The 19,383-nt window shown below is 35.9% G+C and overlaps 1 protein-coding gene across 1 annotated transcript; it reads left to right on the top strand.

Moving 5' to 3' along the window:
* Positions 1 to 10,315: 10,315 nt before the first annotated feature.
* Positions 10,316 to 19,383, top strand: LOC147548914 (MLO-like protein 2). The gene is made up of 14 exons (XM_086666378.1): positions 10,316 to 10,658; positions 10,812 to 10,869; positions 10,977 to 11,131; positions 11,261 to 11,377; positions 11,884 to 11,944; positions 17,079 to 17,167; positions 17,272 to 17,346; positions 17,467 to 17,555; positions 17,946 to 17,995; positions 18,134 to 18,174; positions 18,260 to 18,433; positions 18,545 to 18,580; positions 18,654 to 18,782; positions 18,859 to 19,383. The coding sequence occupies exons 1-14, from the start codon at positions 10,536 to 10,538 to the stop codon at positions 19,117 to 19,119; spliced, it is 1,458 nt and encodes a 485-aa protein (XP_086522504.1). The 5' UTR covers positions 10,316 to 10,535; the 3' UTR covers positions 19,120 to 19,383.

Here is a 19,383-nt window from a genome sequence, read left to right as displayed (position 1 = left end):
TAAAGTTCCAGTTGGTTTTTTCATAGTTCAGACCATTAAGACGTAAATGCGAGTACATCGATTTAATCGTAAAATTTCCAGATTTTGTTAACGTCCAAATCATGGCATCATCCGCCTGAGGGTGCAAATTAATGCTAAGAATAGCATTCTAATGTTTTCAGAGAAGTAAGTGTCTAGCAGTTCAATGTTCCACCTGTCATTCACAATCAAGTTTGCCACCTTATCAAAGGGGCAATTATTAACATTCATTATTGGGGGAGCATGGTTGGGAATCCAATAGTCAGTCCATATATTAACCTTAGTACCCTTGTTAACGTCCCAGAAAATGAGTTTATTTATCTTGTTTATAGGTTTAGCCAGAGATTTCCAGAACCAGGAATGGTTTTGTTTAGGAGGAGTAGGTTGGTCTGCTTTCGGGAAGTATTTAGCTTTAAGAAGACGAACCCAAGGGGCATTAGGGGTTTTATGAAGACGCCAACTTAGTTTACTGAGGAAAGCCTCATTATCAAGGATAGGCAAACGGAAGCCTAGCCCACCAAAACAGCGCGGACGGCAGATCGAGGACCAGTTGATAGTATGAATCGATTTGCTTTTTCCCCACCAAAAGGACCGTTGAATGGTCTCGATGCGCTTGCAAACCCCTTTAGGGATGGCAAAGCATTGCATCTGGTATCGGGGAACAGCCGCTGCAACTGTCGAGATGACAACTGAGCGACCAGCTTGGGAGAGGAGATTGGTTTTCCATTTGGAAAGTTTATTCTGAATTTGGTCTATCAAAGAAGAAAAGGCCTGCATCTTTTTAGCTCCAATGAAGAGTTTAGACCCGAGGTACTTGCCAAACTCATGTTTCACTTGACTCGGACAATTTACTTTGACCAAGTCAAATTTCGCTCACACTCACCACTAGGTCAATAAGAGCCAAACTGATAAAAACATCCTAAAAAATCCTCACATAACACCATTATCGTCCTTCAATAGGAACTTCTAGTTGTTGAATCTTTGCATTGGTGTTTTAATGAAGAAAATCGTAGAAAAGAGAAAAAATTAAAATTTTTGTTTTGATTCAAACAAAACAATAAATAACAAAGAATCACTTGCTCAAATGGTATAAAAATATTTTGTATCCTGTTTTCATTTTCTTCATCCAATGAAAGTGGTGTCTTAGTTGAAAAATGAAAAACTTTATGAAGGTACCCTATCAGACCCGAAGCATTTGATGAGTAAGAGAACATATCAGTGAGATAAACACCGATATGTTGTAGAACCTATTCGTGAGTTTTTTACCAATCGGTTAATAGACAAGTTGGTTTGTTCTTTCTCACCGTAGACAGTGAATGACTCCTAATTGTTTATTTATTTTCCTAAAGCATGTAGGGAAATCACTGCTCAAGTATCCCGGGTACTCGGTTTTCTTCTATAGATTCTTGGGGACTTTGGTGCTACAGTTGGCGAAGAATATTTAGATGAGGAAGTCATTAACTCATAAACGCGGAGACTCCTGAATTTCTTCGAGGGAGAGTTAATTTTCAGTTATAAATGAAAATGTATCACATTTGTAAGAGAACGTGTCGTCTTCAAGCAAAAATATCCATCTCTGAATGTACCATCTATAGATGAAAACCAAGAAGTTGAATTATCAGAAGAGGTTTCAGTGTTTATAAATCTCTTAATGTTTTGAAACGTTTGAAAGTCGGGAGACGCTTGTAACATGGTGTAAAGGAATTGGTGGACACCACAAGTTTATCACAAGTGTAAGCAATTCAAGCAACTCGTTTCATGGTGGAAAGCTTGAGTAAAAAATTTAGTTGTCAAAGGAGTGATTCCTGGACTCACATGATCTAGTTTTCTAAAAATCATGATACGGTAGTAGACGACTAAGTCTTGGATAGGAAATATAGACATTTTTTACTTAATTGCCTGTAATCAGAGTTATTTATACAAGTAAAATGTTCTTTTATTAATCAATGAAAAATAAAAATAAGTGAAAGGTTTACACTTTTTTTATCTACACTTTTGTTTCTTTAATGTTTTTACATTGCTTTTGATTTTCCAGTCAGCAGGATGAGTACTAATGTTTCAACAACAAAAAAAGATGAGTACTAATGAACAAATGACAAAAGCGGAAACATCTTTCCCTTTTAGGTCATGTGGAATCGGTAGTCATCTTACAACAATACATCCTTTGCGAAATTTTCCGTCGATAACATGAATATCGACATCCAAACATCAAAGTCGGGTGCATCTTTCAGATTTACTTCAAATGGCATCAGTAATTGTCTTACTGTAGAAAAACTGAGAGCCACCTACACAAATACTGCTCACAACTTTTCATTGATAGGATGAGTACCAACGTTTGAACATCTAGAGCAAATGTATCTTCCAGTTTTGTTCAAATGGCGTCGGTGATAGTCTCGATTTTTAACCAAAATATGTGTGACTATAAGCAGGGGCGGATCCATGGGGGTGCGAGCACCCCCTGAATCCACCCGAAAAAGAAATATAGCAATAATTATATTTTTTTTTTATATATACAGGTATATAATATATATATATACTTTGATGTATTTGAATGACACATATGACGACCAAGCTTGTTGGTTAAAGAGTTGACCGGATTGTTGCCTCAACCTTGAGGGCGTGAGTTCGAATCCCACTACTAGTATTGTAAGTGTTTTTTAATGTAAACTTGTCTATGCCCATATATATTCTATGTGTGTATAGATAACATCGAGTAGAGCTCGGCCCAATGATTGAGGAGTTGAGTTGTGGGAAAATGAGAGTTTGAGATTTGATTACGAGATCCACTATAAACAATTTGAAGTATTTCAACTTTTATATACTGAAATTTTTAAAGCTACGCTGAAATTATTCAATTCAACTACCCTAAATCCTATAAAATTCAGCTCATCTATACATCTTATAAACTTCATTCATCAATCATAAATTTCTATAAACTTCAATTCATCTACCATAAACCCTATAAAATTCAATTAATCTACCCTAAACTCTAAAATTCAATTCATCTGCCCTAAATCCTATAAACTTCAACCCATCTACCATAAATCCTATAAATTTTAAATACATCAAAGGGCGTCAGATTACAAGTAAATCACTTGTAAAACACTTTCATCTGCCCTAAAGCTAAACCTTTTGTTTTTTTTCATGTTTAAAGGGCGTCGGCCGAAATTTTTTCCGGCCGACGACTTTCGCCGGTGAAGACGATGAGGTGGCAAGAAGGTGAGGTGCCACAGAGAGGTGATGAGATGGATGAGAGAAGGTGATGACTAGTTAACGGTGTTATAACGGTAACTGAAAAAGGGGGCCATCTGGGTATTTTTGATAAAGTAGGCTAGGCAGGAAACCGGTCATAAAGTTGGGGGCTATTTGGGAAATAACCCTTTATTATTCAATTCTCTAATAATTGTTTATTTATCTTTGAGATATGACAACTTAAGTACTCACCCCACAACAATGTTTCTTGTTATAAATCTTAGTCTTATAGTTATTTCTTTATTTTAATAATTCATTTATCTTAACCTTTCTTTTATAAAGAGTGTCCGACCAACATAAACCAAATTAAGCGTCAATAGGGTAACTGAAAAATTAAATCCTGAGTCGATCTCAAGGCAAAGCGAAGAAGTGGATTTGAAATTAAGAGCCCTGTCGATGAGCTTCACCCTAGTCTCGAAGTAGTAAAAGGAGGTATGTAGAGTCAGCTCGGCACTATAAACCCTTATCCGCCAACCACCAGCCAATAAGCCATGATAAATCACGCAACATAATCCCTGCTTCACCAGCCATATTTAAAAAGCCTGAGTGAGATGTGCAACCTAAGCCTAGTTCTGATTTGAGATTTAAAGTGGAGAAGTCAGCAGAACTATGTTCGACACCTTGAGCTTTATTTCTCCTAAGACACAATCTATCATAAATGAATACTATTTGTCAATGTTGCATCAATATATACAACTGACCGCCTGATGTCAAAAAATCAAAAGATAAGAGAACGAAATTCGTTCTTCAGAAGAAAATTCGTTAATATCCGTAGCACGTGAATGGACACATCGACAAGCTCAACCAAAGTAACTCTCGGAAACAGCTTCTGGAAGCATCCTGAAGAGCACAACCTTGTGATGCATCCCTGAAGAGCAGCAACCTTGCGATGCGTCCCTAAAGAACAGCAACCTTGCGATGTAGCCCTGGGAAGAAGTGCTACAAAAAAATTTCAAGTTACGCAAAGAACAACCGAGTTACACGCACAGACCTGGTTAAGCTTTATTCTGAAACTTTTAAGATTTAATTATTCATAAGCATCATGCAACATCAGCATACATGAACTACATGCATACGAACGAGGAAAGACTTCTAAGTTCTTCTATTAAGGTCATCAGTTTACTTAGGTCAAAAAGTCAAGAAAAGATCGAATGCCCGTGGGTCAACCCGCGCCAAGTCAACAGGTAGGTAGAATTCGAAGGAGGTCTGCTACTCAAGCCTGAAACTGGGGGGTCGGTACGATTAACTGATGCACCCGAAAAGGTTGCACACCCTAGCGGAGGTATCAAGTAGTAACCGGTAAAACCAGAGTCGATCCAAGGATATGAGGGTAACTCGGATATCAAAGGGTCTCGTTCGCCGGTCTAGATATCAAATACTAACTTAGACTAAAAAGGAACGAAACAAGGATTAATGGGGGTTTTATAATGGAGTGAGGAATAAAAGATAACAAATGAAATTAAACGATAAAAGTAAACGAGCGAGAGAGATTCGAGAGAAGAGTCGGAGGAACAAGAGTCGGGAGGCAACAAGAGTCGGGAGACAAATAAGTGAGAGAGGTGTCGAACCAAGAATCTGATAATGATAAACCTACGACTACGTGTAGTCCGATCTAATGTTTCAAGGTATAATCGATGTTCGACTCCTAAAGTAGATGTCTCTAAGTACTACGTATATCCAGAGATCATATTTAGTCAAACAAACGTCTAAATCGGTTGATCCCGAGTCAACGAAAGTGTTGTCTAGTCGCCTAACTATGTGAAGTGCATGACAAGACACATGAAATTATGACTTAGACTATGATTGGTATCGAATACTTCGTTTCGTCTATTAACTATGCGAAGTGCTTGACAAGACACATGAAAATACGATCAAAACGATAATCGAAATAAATGAACATCAATTTATAATCAAAACATCACATCGTAATTAAACATAATCACGAATTCATCACATTTCATCTCATATAATCGACACACTAAAGTTAGCTAAACATGGTGATTGAATAAGAAATGGAAAGAAAATGATGAGAGAATCCCCCTTTTTCGATGTGGTTCGAGGCTAAAATCGTCGGAAAATATGAGTTTTTAAGGTGCATCCGATCTCCCCTTAGCAAATTTCTAGGTTCCCCATAGCGACCATCATCATTTTCTCCATTTAGAACTCAGCCTCCATTAAAGCTAAACTCTAGCTTTCTCTCTCTAGCAATCTCTAGCCCAAAATGAAATCAAACCACATGAGAAGCTAGATCAAGACATGGGGAGCAAAAGCCCTAAGGTTTCAGACCAAGAAGGTTGCCGGAAAACTCATATAAGTCCAGCCAAAGGATGTTCAAAATCCGACCAAATCTTGAAGAATCCGGCCAGAACACTTAGATCCGGGCTAAAGGCTTCCGGCCCGAGTTGTACATCCCGTGAACGCATCCCGTGTGGGCGACCCGAGCGTGCTGTTCGAGCTCCGGGTAGCTGCTGTTCGCGTCGGCGTCCTTTGCTCGTGCTGCTTGTCCGTCTCGTGGAGCGTGTCCACTGCCGCTGCTCGCGTCCCGTGCTAGCACGACTGCTGTTCGGCCGTGCTCTGTGATGCCTTCCCTTCTCTGTCCGAGCCTAGTCCGGCCAAGCTTTGGCCGGCCTTGGTGATGGCCGGCCTAGCTTGGCCGGCCATTTCTCTCTATTTCCCTCTCCTCCTTCAAACTCCCAACTCTCTAGCTCAAGAACACCAAAACCCTCAAGCTCTAGCCTCTTTCTCTCTCTCTAACCATTTTCTTGGTTGATGAATGAAGAAGATGATGAATAATAGCCTGAATTACTAAAACCCTAGAGTCCATTGACTTAGTCAATTCATTTAGACTTTGTTGACTTTAATCCATAGAGAGAGGGTGCTCATATAATTCTTCCTTGTCATTCTTCTTCGGGCTTGTGTGGGCTTTGGGCTTGGTTTAGAAACCAAGAGATGCATTCATCCTTGTCTCTACATCTTCAAATTGTCACAAAAGACTAAAATACCGTCGGACTTCTTTCTTTCATAACTTCCCCGTCCGAACTCGGAATTGACTTCCGTTTTCACCGTCGGACTCGTCATTACCTCCACTTGTAATTTAATTTGCTTGAAGTCATTTTCTCTCATTTTGGGCACATGAAATGATAGTGATAATTCGCTCCTCTTATTCCGAATCACACGCTTAACTCCAAAATAAGCACCTAACAAGAAAAACACATACAATATTATTGATAACACTCGAAAGGACTAATTAGTCTAAGTTAGGCTCTCCAAATGTGACATTTTCGTGTCACATCATTAACCTAAGCGCATTAAGCCATGTCCTGACTCAAATACAACCATGTCTGCCCCTGAGATTTAAGAGAAAGCTAGGGAAGTCCGCGTAAGCAGGACTGATACCATAATACTGAAACATGGGGAGGAAAAAGTTTGTCTAACGCTTGCCGACTTAATCCCGAATCTAATCAAAGATCTCAGACGGTGAGGATCTTAAATAATTAGGTAACTTGGGCTTCAACAGTCTTCCAAAGAGGAAACATCTCCTAAAGAATCTACAGAACTCGGAAACCAAATATATAAAAAATCTCGGAACAAAGATTTCTATACATTAAAGATATGGGATAATCCTAATGGGGGTCTGATATCTTCTAACTACGAATAGTAGTTTCAATCTCAAATGGTGGATCTCAACCGCCTCTATCACGCCGCCTATCAACAGTGGGCCAAAGCAGCATATAAAAGGTCATCAACTCGTCTGGAAGAAGGTACAAACTCAATGGTTCATTCATGCTCAATTCTTTTAACTGTAAGGACAATCTGACTGTCTACAACGTCGAAGAGATTTCCGAGCTCCTTGTAGGTTTTCCCCCGATTGAAAGGAGCAAGAGGGATTGATCGTTGCAGGATTTAATGTAATAGTCTCATAATTACAACTGGATCCAACATCACGGATTCGTTATTTTGACTTACACTAGATCGATAATATTGACATCAGTAAATAAAGTAAAAAAAAGAGCTCAATTTTAAATTCACAGAAAATAAGGGGACAAAAAGGAAGCTGGTTATAAAGTAGGGGTTAAAAACGAAATACCCCTAAATAAATTTATTTTTATACATATAGTTTCATTTATATATGTATAAAATGATTGATGTAGGTAGTAAATGGAATAGTAAAGTTTATAGCTCACTTCTCTCGTAATATTATTTTAAATTGAAAGATATTTGATATTTATATAAACTTTTTATTAATACCAAAAAACAAAAAGATAAATAATTAAAATTGATAGACTTACCGTATGAAAGAATCTAACTATTGTCTACTAAAATAAAATATTAAATCTGTTCATGATATATTTTCTATAAAATGTTATTTCCGTAATCGTATGCCGAAAAAACTTTATATATCTTATTTGTACGTAGATTTAATGTTTTTTTACTTTTAATATATGATTTAACTCTACATTTTACTTAAGTGTATTTATATGTATTTCGTAAATGGGTCAACCAACATATACGATGTTGGTGCACCCACTACAATAGGTGTTTGGTCTTGGGTTATAAATTTATTTAAAATTTAAAGTAAGTCAAGCCTGTTGCCTTCAACACCAGTCTTTCGCCCTAAATTTCAAATACAATTTACCAACACTTTAGTTTATTTATTATGTATATTTGTAAAAAATATATATATATATATTATATATTTTATTTATTTAAATAAATATGTAGATAAATATATTTATAAAATTTATATTTACATAAATATTCATATAAAATGATAGATTGGAGTAATATGAGAAGTTACATATGAAAAAATAATTGTTTACTGAGTTGATTTTTCGTCTAAATATTTTTTTGATTTTCGCCTTCTTGGTTTTCGTCTAAATAATTTTTTTAATCTTCGTCTATATATAGTAAGGATTTTCCTTAAAATAGTCTGGAATGAAGAAGATGATGGTCGTTTAAGGAATCTAGCCTATTCTCACCTGTCCCAATGATAGACAATATCATTTTATTTCAATGGACGAGGAACTGCAGAAAGACTGTTATGCAATATTTTCTTTAGAGATATTTTGACATACACCCCCAGTATTAAGTCGATATTTTGGACTACACCCCCGTTTCATGGAAACTTTTGATTTATACCCCTACATCGACGAAAAATATAAAAATGCCGTTATATTTGAAGTGTGTGAATATGATATATGTATATATATGTATATGTATATATATATATATATATATATATATATATATATAATATTTTATGTAACATAAAAATATATAATATTTTATGTTACATAAAATATTATATATAATCTTTACATTTTTATTTATATAACATAAAATATTATATATATATATATATATATATATATATATATATATATATTATATTTTTATATATATAAATAAAAATATTTTATGTTATAAATTTTTAGATAAATATTTATAGTTTTACTTATATAATACAGTCAAACACCAAGAGTTCTTCAAAATATAAAAACTCTTCTACTATAAATTCAATTCATCTACCATAAACGCTATAAAATTCAATTTATCTACCCTAAACTCTAAAATTCAATTCATCTGCCCCATACCATATAAACTTCAACCCATCTACCATAAATCCTATAAATTTTACAAGAAAATTTTCTTCGGGTTCATCTAGCTCAACACTAGAAGTTCCAAACTCGACCCAACGTTATTTTTCATTCTAACACCGGGACCGACTCTAATTTATCATCTCTGCCATTTGATCTTGGACTTAGACTACCAATTTCAAGTTATGAATCTAAATACAGAGATGAAATTCGTAGATACTATTTACAACGTGAACCATTTCAACCAAAGGACCATAATTTTTCCAAAGAAACTTTTAGTGAAATTGAACCCTTGTAGAGGTTAATTGCGTTTGTAACCGTTGATGTAATAATATAATTAATGAATATAAATATTTTGTTAATTACTGCATTTGAAAAAAATATCTTAAGTATACAAATCCGCACCCCATAGGTGAAAATCTTGGATCCGTCCCTGATTATAAGTGTGTACGAAAGTGAAAATAGGTTTGAATCATGAGGGTGGCCCATAAAGAAAGGTAAGTATAAATAAATTTCCCACGTTGGCAACTATAAACCATCCACAAGTAGTGGGACAACATTTCGGCCCGAGGAAAGTTGTAAAGCCATTTCCGCAAGAGCGTAAAGAAAAGATGCACAAACTTATTAGTGTATGGAAATTACCAGCCCAAACCACCGCTTAGGGCACTTCACCCGAAAATAAAGTTTTGCTGATCTTCTACTTTTTTCACTTCCAATTTTATGAAATGTCTTCTCCCTTCAGCAACCAAGACTGAAAATGAGGTTTCATGAGATGAAGTGATACCAAGAGAAATTGAGAGGGAGATATATATAATAATAAGAGAAAAATAGATACACTATTTGGCACAAGATCATCTAATTGTTCACTCCACACTTTCACTGTGACATGCATCTTTGCGTCAAAAATTGTGTCGGCAAAAATTGTGTCAACCTAGTTTGGAGCATGGGGGGTGACTGCTTCACACACAGCAGTCCACAATAAATAAATAAATAATAAGCTTGCTACCCACTCACTCAAACTCTAACATGACCTGGCCTATAGCCCAACTAGATAATGGTCTAAAGCCCAACTATACTACATTATGTATACTCTATTAATCCCAATTCAAATAACCAAAGATTCCACCTTCTCTGGTGATTCGAACCTGGGACCTCCAAAAGTTTCTGGAGTTTATGTCAACACCTTAGAAACACTTGAGCTAGCAACTATTGACACTATACCACAAGTTGTAGCCCAATCAAAATTACAAATGGAAGTAGAGATTGTACCTCAATATAGTTGCACCCAATATCTCTCCAATAACTGCCCTCTCCTCCACTAGCCCGCCTAATCCTAACTAAACTATGAAAAAGTGGGTGAGCAAAAAAGCACTTTCAAAGCTCATAGCTCATGAGTGACGTAAGAGGGTCTTCTACATAAATATATACAGAGTGCTACAAATAAATCATTTTGACTTGGACAAAGCCGAAGATACACCTACATAGCCTTTAATAATCAACAAACTTTTTCTTTCAATGCTCAGGGAGGTTTCAACTGCTGCTTCCTGCACATACCAACTTAAATTATATGTGAACTAAAAACCCCAATTTTCTTGCTGCAATCCATCTCTAAAGAGAGAGAGAGAGAAAGAGAGAGACTAACTACCCTTCCTCAATTTCTCACTTAGTATGGTTGCAGATGCTGAAGTAAGACCTCTTGAGGCAACATCAACATGGGCTATAGCTGCTGTTTGTTTTGTTATCATCCTCATCTCCATCATCTTGGAACAAGCCCTCCATCTCTTGACCAAGGTCTCCCTCTCTCTCTATCTCTCTCTCTCTCTCCCCCAAGTATTTGGCAAACACCCTAATATCTGATTATATTTTTACCTTACTATTTTCACTATAAATTTAGAATTATCACAATTGAAATAGACACTTGCTAATATATGTAAAAATTCTCAGTTCTTTGTGGAAAAGAGAAGAAAAAGTTTATACAAGGCCTTATATAAAATCAAATCAGGTGACAATCATAACAATTGGTTTTCATTTTTCTTTTTCAACTTTTCCTTCAAAAATTAAAATATAAAAATAGAATTTAAGTATTGAAGTATTGATGTTTAATTGTAGAGTTGATGCTTTTTGGCTTCCTGTCACTGTTACTTACTGTAACCAAGAAGCCTATTTCAAAGATTTGTATTCCAAAAAAAATGGGAGAAACATTCCTCCCCTGCAAGACGACATCCTCGAGCAACATCGTAGAAAAATCAACTTGTGGGGAAAGGGTAAGATAAAAAAATATTATGGTTAGTTTACTACAAATGGAACTTAATTAATTTCTTATAATTTGAATTAATATTTACTAATCTTGTCAAGGACAAAGACTACTTAATTAATTCTGTAAAATTTGGCAGGGAAAACTATCTCTTGTATCTGAAGATGGACTAGATCAACTACAAATATTGATCTTCATATTGGCTATTTTTCATGTCCTCTCATGTGTCCTATCATTTGGTCTTGGCACTGCCAAGGTAATTTAAAAGTTTGGAAGCTCAAAATCTATATCATTTTTTCTTAAACCTTATTTCAATGAAGCGTATACGGTTTCTTCATAAATCTTATTTCAAGGAAGTGTATGCCATACGTTATTTCCAGTGAAGTGTGTATGATAGGTGCGTCATCGTTATAACAATACAACCGTGATACACATCCCGGCACGAAACCCGGCCGAAACTCGGCGGGGTGACGTGTGGGGGTGTGATCTAGAGAGAGAAAGTGAAAACACTTTCTCTCTCTAGATCACACCCCCACACGTCACCCCGTCCGGTTTCAGTCGGATTTCGTGCCGGTACGAGGATCATTTTCCATAACAATAACATCTCTACAAGATTCGTTATGAACAAGTGTGCCCTTTTTAAAATATAAATTTCGCTAAAGCAGTCCAGGCAATTATATTATATGATTAGTCATCAAATATGTTGGCTTATAGGTCAAAACTGAGATTCTTTATCTTTTGTTAATAACTTATTTGAGACAGGTGAGATGTTGGAAACTGTGGGAGGACGAAACCAGATCATTTGACTACCAATTCTCTAATGGTGACATTCTTAAACCATTTATTAGTTTACTTTTTTTTAGTGGATTATCTGGCCCTTTTCCTTTTGTATCTTTTGACCAAATCTTTTTTCTACATATAACCTTCACATAAAAAATATTAGATATAGTCCTTTCGAACAAAGGGTTAATTACGTTTTGATTCCTAATTTGAGAACAACTCCCTGTTTTATCCCCAATAACTCTCATGGTACTACCGTAATCATTTTTGTCCTTATTTATCCACTTCATCTGTCTCTTAGACTTCACTTTGTAACACCTCCCCTTCGTCACTCCCTCTTATCTTTCGCTTCGTGCAATTTCAATGTTGAGGGACCGGGGCTCCCAAATTTGAATTTGGGAGCCCCAACCCGAAGAGATCCAACCCGGAGCTCTAGGCCTGGGCTTCCGGTGGGCGTGGGAGCCTTACCTCCCGGGTTCCCGTTTGGGAGCCCGAGTTGGGGGTTTCCAGCCCCCAAATTTATTGTATTTATTTTTTGTAAAAAAAGTTCTTTTAAATCTATTTTTTTTTAATTTTTAATTGTTTGGATCTTTTCTTTTTCAACTATTTCTCTATTTATTTTTGTATCTTTTTAAATTCTCTATTTCTTTCTAAAATAATATTAAATTTTATATTTGAAATTAATAATTTATAGTTGAAAATTGAAATCAAAAGTCCGCACACGTATATCACACGCATAATTTAGATTTGGGAGCCCCTGTTTGGAGCACGACGTTGGAGTTGAGAAAAGATCAGAGGCTCCCAGAATTCAGGGGCCCCGAAATTGAGAGCCCGAGCCCCACATTAGACTTGCCCTAAGGTTGTCGTTGGCACCCTTCAAAAGAAAAGTATCCCCTTCTTTTTCTCCCACCGCTCCCGATGCCACCAACAACTCCTTCTCTTGTCTCTTCCCCTCTCCTTTCCGAAGGAGAGGATAACACCTTCACCAAAACTTACATGATGAACTTCTGGCAAAGGGCTTTTGTCGAACATAAAGGGAGGGAGAGAGGGGGACAAGAGGAAAGGCAAAGAAGAAACAGAGTATAGTGGACAAAGAAGATGAGGTGGAGAGAGACCTTAGTGAAGGAAGAGATGACGTGGGGGAATGAGAGAGCTAAGTGAAGGAATGAGAGAGCAAAATGGAGGAGTGAGATAGATATAATGTTGATAACGAAAAAGAAAAAAGGTATTGATAGAAATGCCATAGAGGCAATATCAGAAAAGGCGGGATTTTTTTTGCCCCTTGGAAACAGCCTGATAATAATGGAAATGTTGGAAATTTTCAACATTGAAATGTTGGGAGCCTCCAACAGTGGCAACGAATGGGTATAATACACATATGGATGGATGCAAAGTTGCATTAAATGGAAACATCCCTTGTGAAAGGATGTATATCTTGTCTCTTGATGCCTTATAAATTAATTGTCTTAACCCATCTGAAGACATGTTGTGTCCAACGAAATTCTTTTTCCCTCTCTCTCTCTTGTTCTCATTTTCTATTTCCTAATCAAGGGTGAAGTACATCCAGGGTATTTTATGTACAAGTTATTTAGCGATTCCGGAGTCGTTTTCTTTTGGTATTATCAGTTTATTAATACAGAGTGTTCTTGGTCTTGGTCAAAACGTACATATATACTTTGAACCAAACAGTTGTTGAAGGGCTTCATCGTATCTTGAAGTCATAATTCCTGACCCGTTGTGTACTCGTGATTTCATATCAGAAGGGGGCGAATTACTGTCTAAAAGAATCGATTCATCAAGCTTTGAAGTCTAGTGATCAACATTATTTTATTCATCGACTATCTTCCACGTTCCATTTCAACTTCAACGCCAATTTTTCCAACAATTTTTAGACAGTAATTTTGTAGTTGAAATGGAAGTCATTTCAATTAACATCTCGCCATATGATCACGCGAACCCAGTGAATATAATAAGCAGAACACCTGTAAGTATTTCAGTTAAATTTGATGCATGATTTTATGTGATGAAATGGAGTAGTTTGATAACATGCGATGTTTCAAGTGAGTCATCTCCTGCTAGCATATGTGAATTTTTATTATACAAGAACACAACCATGCGTGTGCACCATGTATTTAGATATATACATATTACATATTATATATAGTTTGTTCTTTAACATATTCAGGTGATTCACATGTTGACCATCGTAACAGATCATTAAGGTTAATAAACTGAGCCTAACATCATCGACTTGTTCACTTATAAATGATAAGATGAATAGTGGAAAGTTATTAGTTATTTAGTTGTCTTGTGGTCTAACTTAAAATAATTGTTTTGTTTGACAAATAAGAGATGTAAGTGAGACAATCCACATACCACACTAATTGCTTTAGGTGTCTGGCTATTTGAGATATTTTATTAATCATGATATGTTAAAATATCTTTTAGCCATTATTCATAGTAAAGGTTGGTTGTGATTTTGTGGTTACCATGAAACCCTTAACATTAGTGCTGATCCATTTTATTTGTTTGTGAGAACTATTTGGTTTTGGAATCCAAGTGGTCACACACTAGAAGAGGCATGTATGAGCTTTAGAGAAAAGTGATTTTGGTGTATTAGGTGAAAGTGCACTAGATCCATTTACAAGATAGTGAAATTTAATCTTTTGGTACAAGAGGTGCATCATGTGTGAGTTATATTTGTCGAATTTAGAGAGAAAAAAATATTTTACTTCATGTTATCAATACATCATTTTGTTATCTGTGAACCTTTGAAACCTTCTAATTAAGATAGAAGACGATTTGCGTTTGAGAAATTCAAATTTACGGAATAACGAAGCATTATTTTGTAGCATTAAATATTTAACAAGTGGTTAATAATGCTCATCAAAATATAAATTCATTATTTGGGAAGAAATGAATTGTAACTTCTAACTTTGAGATGATGAAAAAGTTAATGGTGATCTTAGAACTAAAACTCTAAGAAATGAATAATCATATTCTTGAGTGAAGAATGTAATGAATGGAAATTGTATTGGGTAAGGGTACAATTATAGTTCATTTTGAACTATTTATTTTCAAGTGACATGATATTTTTTTTTAGCTTAAAAGAATATCACATTGTATTAAGAGAATACAATTACAGAAGTTGGTGGATTCAGTTCTGGTCCATACATAAATACTCATGTTGTTAGATGTTGTTGTGTTGGGCATCCAAGAAACAAGTGGTGATTTAGTTTCACTGAAATTGACTTATTTGATTTCTCTAGTCATGTGCACTAGAAAGAAGTTCGGTGATGAATATTTTGAGAAGCTACATGAGACAAATAGTAGACGGTTGAGAAACTATTACTCATAAAATGTTTTGGCCAAAACAGGTGCCGTTAATTGTTGTTCATGTAAAGTTATGGTTGACTGTATTAAGTCAATCTTTTATCCAGAGAAATATTTTCTAATGTTGTTGTCATCTAGACAAATATTCTCTAATGTTTTCAGAGTAATCTAGAAGAAATTATCTCTAAAGAAAAAGAAATGGGCTAAGGTCTGTGAATGAAGGTTGATCGCCTTTAACGGGAACCTGACTTATGTCTTGAAATAGATAGACAAAGTTCAATGGGTCCTAACAAGTTAAAGCTTTTGCGATTATAGAATACTAACATTTTATAATCTCCCATTTCTGAGCTACTATTGGTTTTTCCTGCAAGACAAAAGATGAATGAAAATTCTTAATAAGTCCAAAATTTTAAGTGGTGCCTCGCAGAAACACCCCAAGTGGACTTACCTAAGTGAGTATGGAGACCAGGACGTCTCCTAAGAAAATAAGACCGTTTTTTGAAGAAGACTCATGAAAGGGATATTGCACATGGCCATCAACGTGCGGAGTATGAACACTTTGCCCTCCGAAACGAGTATGTGCGATGACTCCGGTTATCATTTAAGGCTTATTGGTTCAAGATCCGTTCACCATAACATTATGATAAAGCTTTGAGTTGTTTGAACTAAGTGAAGGTTCAAATCCATAAGATACCTATCATTTATGTACAAGTTTCTATGATAATGCCAAAATCGTCTTTTATTCCAAAATTGTTTGTCTTGTTTTTGTTTTCGTCTCGATTTCACTACATGGTTTTGTACATTTCTTTTATTTCAATTTTGAAAATGGTGGGTTAATGTTGGAAATTTTCAACATTCAAATGTTGGGAGCCTCCAACAGTGATACACATACGGATGGATGCAGTTGCATTAAATGGAAACATCCCTTGTGAAAGGATGTATATCCCGTCTCTTGATGCCTTATAAATTAATTGGCTTAACCCGTTTGGAGACATGTTGTGTCCAACGAAAGTCTTTCTCTCTCTCGAAAGTCTTTCTCTCTCTCTCGAAAGTCTCTCTCTCTCTCTCTCTCTCTCTCTCTCTCTCTCTCTCTTGTTCTCATTTCCTATTTCCTAATCAAGGGGGAAGTGCATCCTTGGTATTTTATGTACAAGTTATTTAGCGATTCCGGAGTCGTTTTCTTTTAGCATTATCAGTTTATTAATACAGATTGTTCTTGGTCTTGGTCAAAGCGTACATATATACTTTGAACCAAACAGTTGTTGAAGGGCTTCATCGTATCTTGAAGGCATAATTCCTGACCCGTTGTGTACTGGTGGTTTCATACCAAAAGGGGGCGAATTACTGTCTAAAAGAGTCGATTCATTGAGCTTTGAAGTTTAGTGATCAACATCATTTTATTCACCGACTATCTTCCACCTTCCATTTCAACTTAAACGCTAATTTTTCCAACATGAAGAACCCGCCGGTTGATCACAAACTGAGGGTAAAATCGCAATTAACCCCAAAAATATATGAAACTCATAGTGGCCATGCAGATGAATTTTGCAGCGTCCTACCTGACTCAATTTCCGGAAAGTCTTCTAAGTAAATCAAGCCGCAAGGCGCCAAAATACCTGCAAAAGTAAAGGAGGGGTTAAAAAAACAATTTAAAGAATTCATCAATGGAATGTTTAAAAATTACAACAGTAATACATAAAACTGGAAATGCCTCTTTAAACAATGAATATTTCATGCCCATATTTGTAACCTAGTTACCCATCAGAGTTCATATTCATAGAATCAAGTTTTTCCTATTATTATTGATCAAGACAAGAACAGTTACCGAAGTTATGAACATGTAGATCCAAGGAGGTTCAGACTCACGCATCAGACATCGTTCGCCCAGAGACATTTGAAGTTCTGGAGTGATCACCGTCTCTTCCGAGTGCCGGTTAGTCTGTAACCCTCAATACAACTTTCCACAGAACAACCTTTCTCTTGTCCTACAAATAAAAACTAACCGTATACATTAACCGATTTTGTTGTCTTTCACAGGTATCTTTCGTCCGACAGTTTTATGGTTCTGTCTCTAAAACTGATTACTTCACTCTTCGACATGGATTCATTTCTGTAAGTCACCTGCAAAAATTTGAAGCATATACAAGGGATCTTTTTATTAGGGAACCTAATAACATATTAATTATTATGTCTTTGTGGAAAACATTCTTGTTTCTTTTTTTTGGTCCTCAGGCTCATTTTGCAGAAGGAAGCAATTTCGACTTCCAAAAGTTTCTAAGGAGAGCATTGGATAAGGATTTAGAAGCTGTTGTTGGAACAAGGTAATTTATCAAGGATACACTACCATAGTTTATAAAACACCTGCCCCACAACTTTACCTCAAGATTCTAATCATGCCCCGAAACGTAAAAACCAGCCCAATGAATTCGAGTTGTGAAGTGTATCAACCACATTGTTGTGTATTAAAGCCAAAGCGTCCAAAAGGATGGATTGGTAACCAAAATCACATCCCAGTTAATGATTGGAGCAGGTTACCTCAGACATGTTTATTAACGATACAGAACTCGGTAGTGCGTGACTTGTCCCAAAACCACCCTGTTGGCATCCTTAGGTGCATGCATTGAACATGCACGCATGACCAGCTAAGTAATGTCTGACCAACTAAAGTTAAAAAACACAACGATTTCATCCTCATCTTCTTTGCTTTGCAGTCTCTGGCTATGGATCTGTTTCATGTTTTTCATTTTCCTCAACGCCAATGGTATCTCGTAAATCTCTTTGTTTAGGTAGATTTGTATATGAAAACTAACTAATGTATAAAGGTTTACCAGTCCAATACTCCCGTCTACGTAAACCTAACATGAATCGATTTTCATTTCTAATATTGTAATATTTGCAGGATTTCACAACCATTTATGGCTTCCCTTTCTTCCTTTACTGGTAAGTCTCATAAACTAATCTAATACTTCATATATATAAATAACCAAACACAAATAAAAAGATGAATAGATTCCTTTCATGACAGCTGCTTTTGTTAGTTGGGACGAAGCTACAAGTAATCATAACTAAAATGTGTTTAGAAGGCAACGATTCGGCTTCTGTAGTTCGAGGGGCTTTTCTGGTGAGACCCCATGACAAGTTTTTTTGGTTCAGCAAACCGAAATTAGTTCTCCATCTTATACATTTTATCCTCTTTCAGGTAATTGATAACGTAATAGTTTATTCGACATTTAATTACTTACATACTCGGGTTTATGAACTTTTCGACATTAACTGCAAAGATTAAATGACTGGTAATTTGTGTTACCAGAACTCTTTCCAACTGGCATTCTTTACTTGGACATCTGTAAGTTATAAATCACATTTACAAGTTCTTATATTTTATACAAGTCTTAACTAAAATATTTCAAAGCAAACAGTTCAAATTCGGAATGAAATCTTGCTACCATAAAGAAACAGAGAACATTGTCATAAGGATTGTTATCGGATTGTTAGTTCATCTCCTTTGTGGCTATGTAACACTACCTCTATATGCATTAGTTACACAGGTAAATCTGAAGTTGAATTCAAGTTATTTTAGTTTCTATGTTCTTTCATCTGCATCTAACAAGTACCTTGAAACAGATGGGTTCCTCATTGAAGGAAGAAGTACTCACAGATAGAGTAATCGAGAGTCTAAGAGACTGGCATATCCATGCACGAGAAAATAAAGATGAAAGAGAAAATGTGACAGGGTATTCACTGGAATTATCATCTCGAACCGTAAACAATTCAGTATCGGGAGAGGAAGAGACTGAAATGGCACGAATTGATGATTTATCAGAAGGCAGTGGACATACAACAGTTGAAATAATAGAAGAGAAGACTAATGGGGAAAAGAACTAAATTTATACCAATACCGGAATATAATACCTTAATACTGATATATAATTATCGATGAAAAGAACAAGGTTGGGTTTTAGTATAAATGCAGTCACTCACTTGTCCAATCGTTTACCTGTCGCTCTTAGTGAATGTCACAGAGGAAAGATACGACCGCAGGTCTTTTCTCCTACCATCAGATGGAACTTGTAAAGTTGAATTAGATACTCCTCGACATTGAATCTATCTCCTTCTCCAGCAGCAGAATTCAAGCCATTTTTGTCTCTA

The sequence above is a fragment of the Eschscholzia californica genome, unplaced genomic scaffold (assembly GCF_041429995.1).
Source record: "Eschscholzia californica isolate CP2 unplaced genomic scaffold, dmEscCali1.0.p SCAF_3, whole genome shotgun sequence".
NCBI lineage: Eukaryota > Viridiplantae > Streptophyta > Magnoliopsida > Ranunculales > Papaveraceae > Eschscholzia > Eschscholzia californica.
The sequence above is the reverse complement of the archived record's forward strand: the minus strand, read 5'-3'. Positions and strand labels throughout refer to the sequence as shown.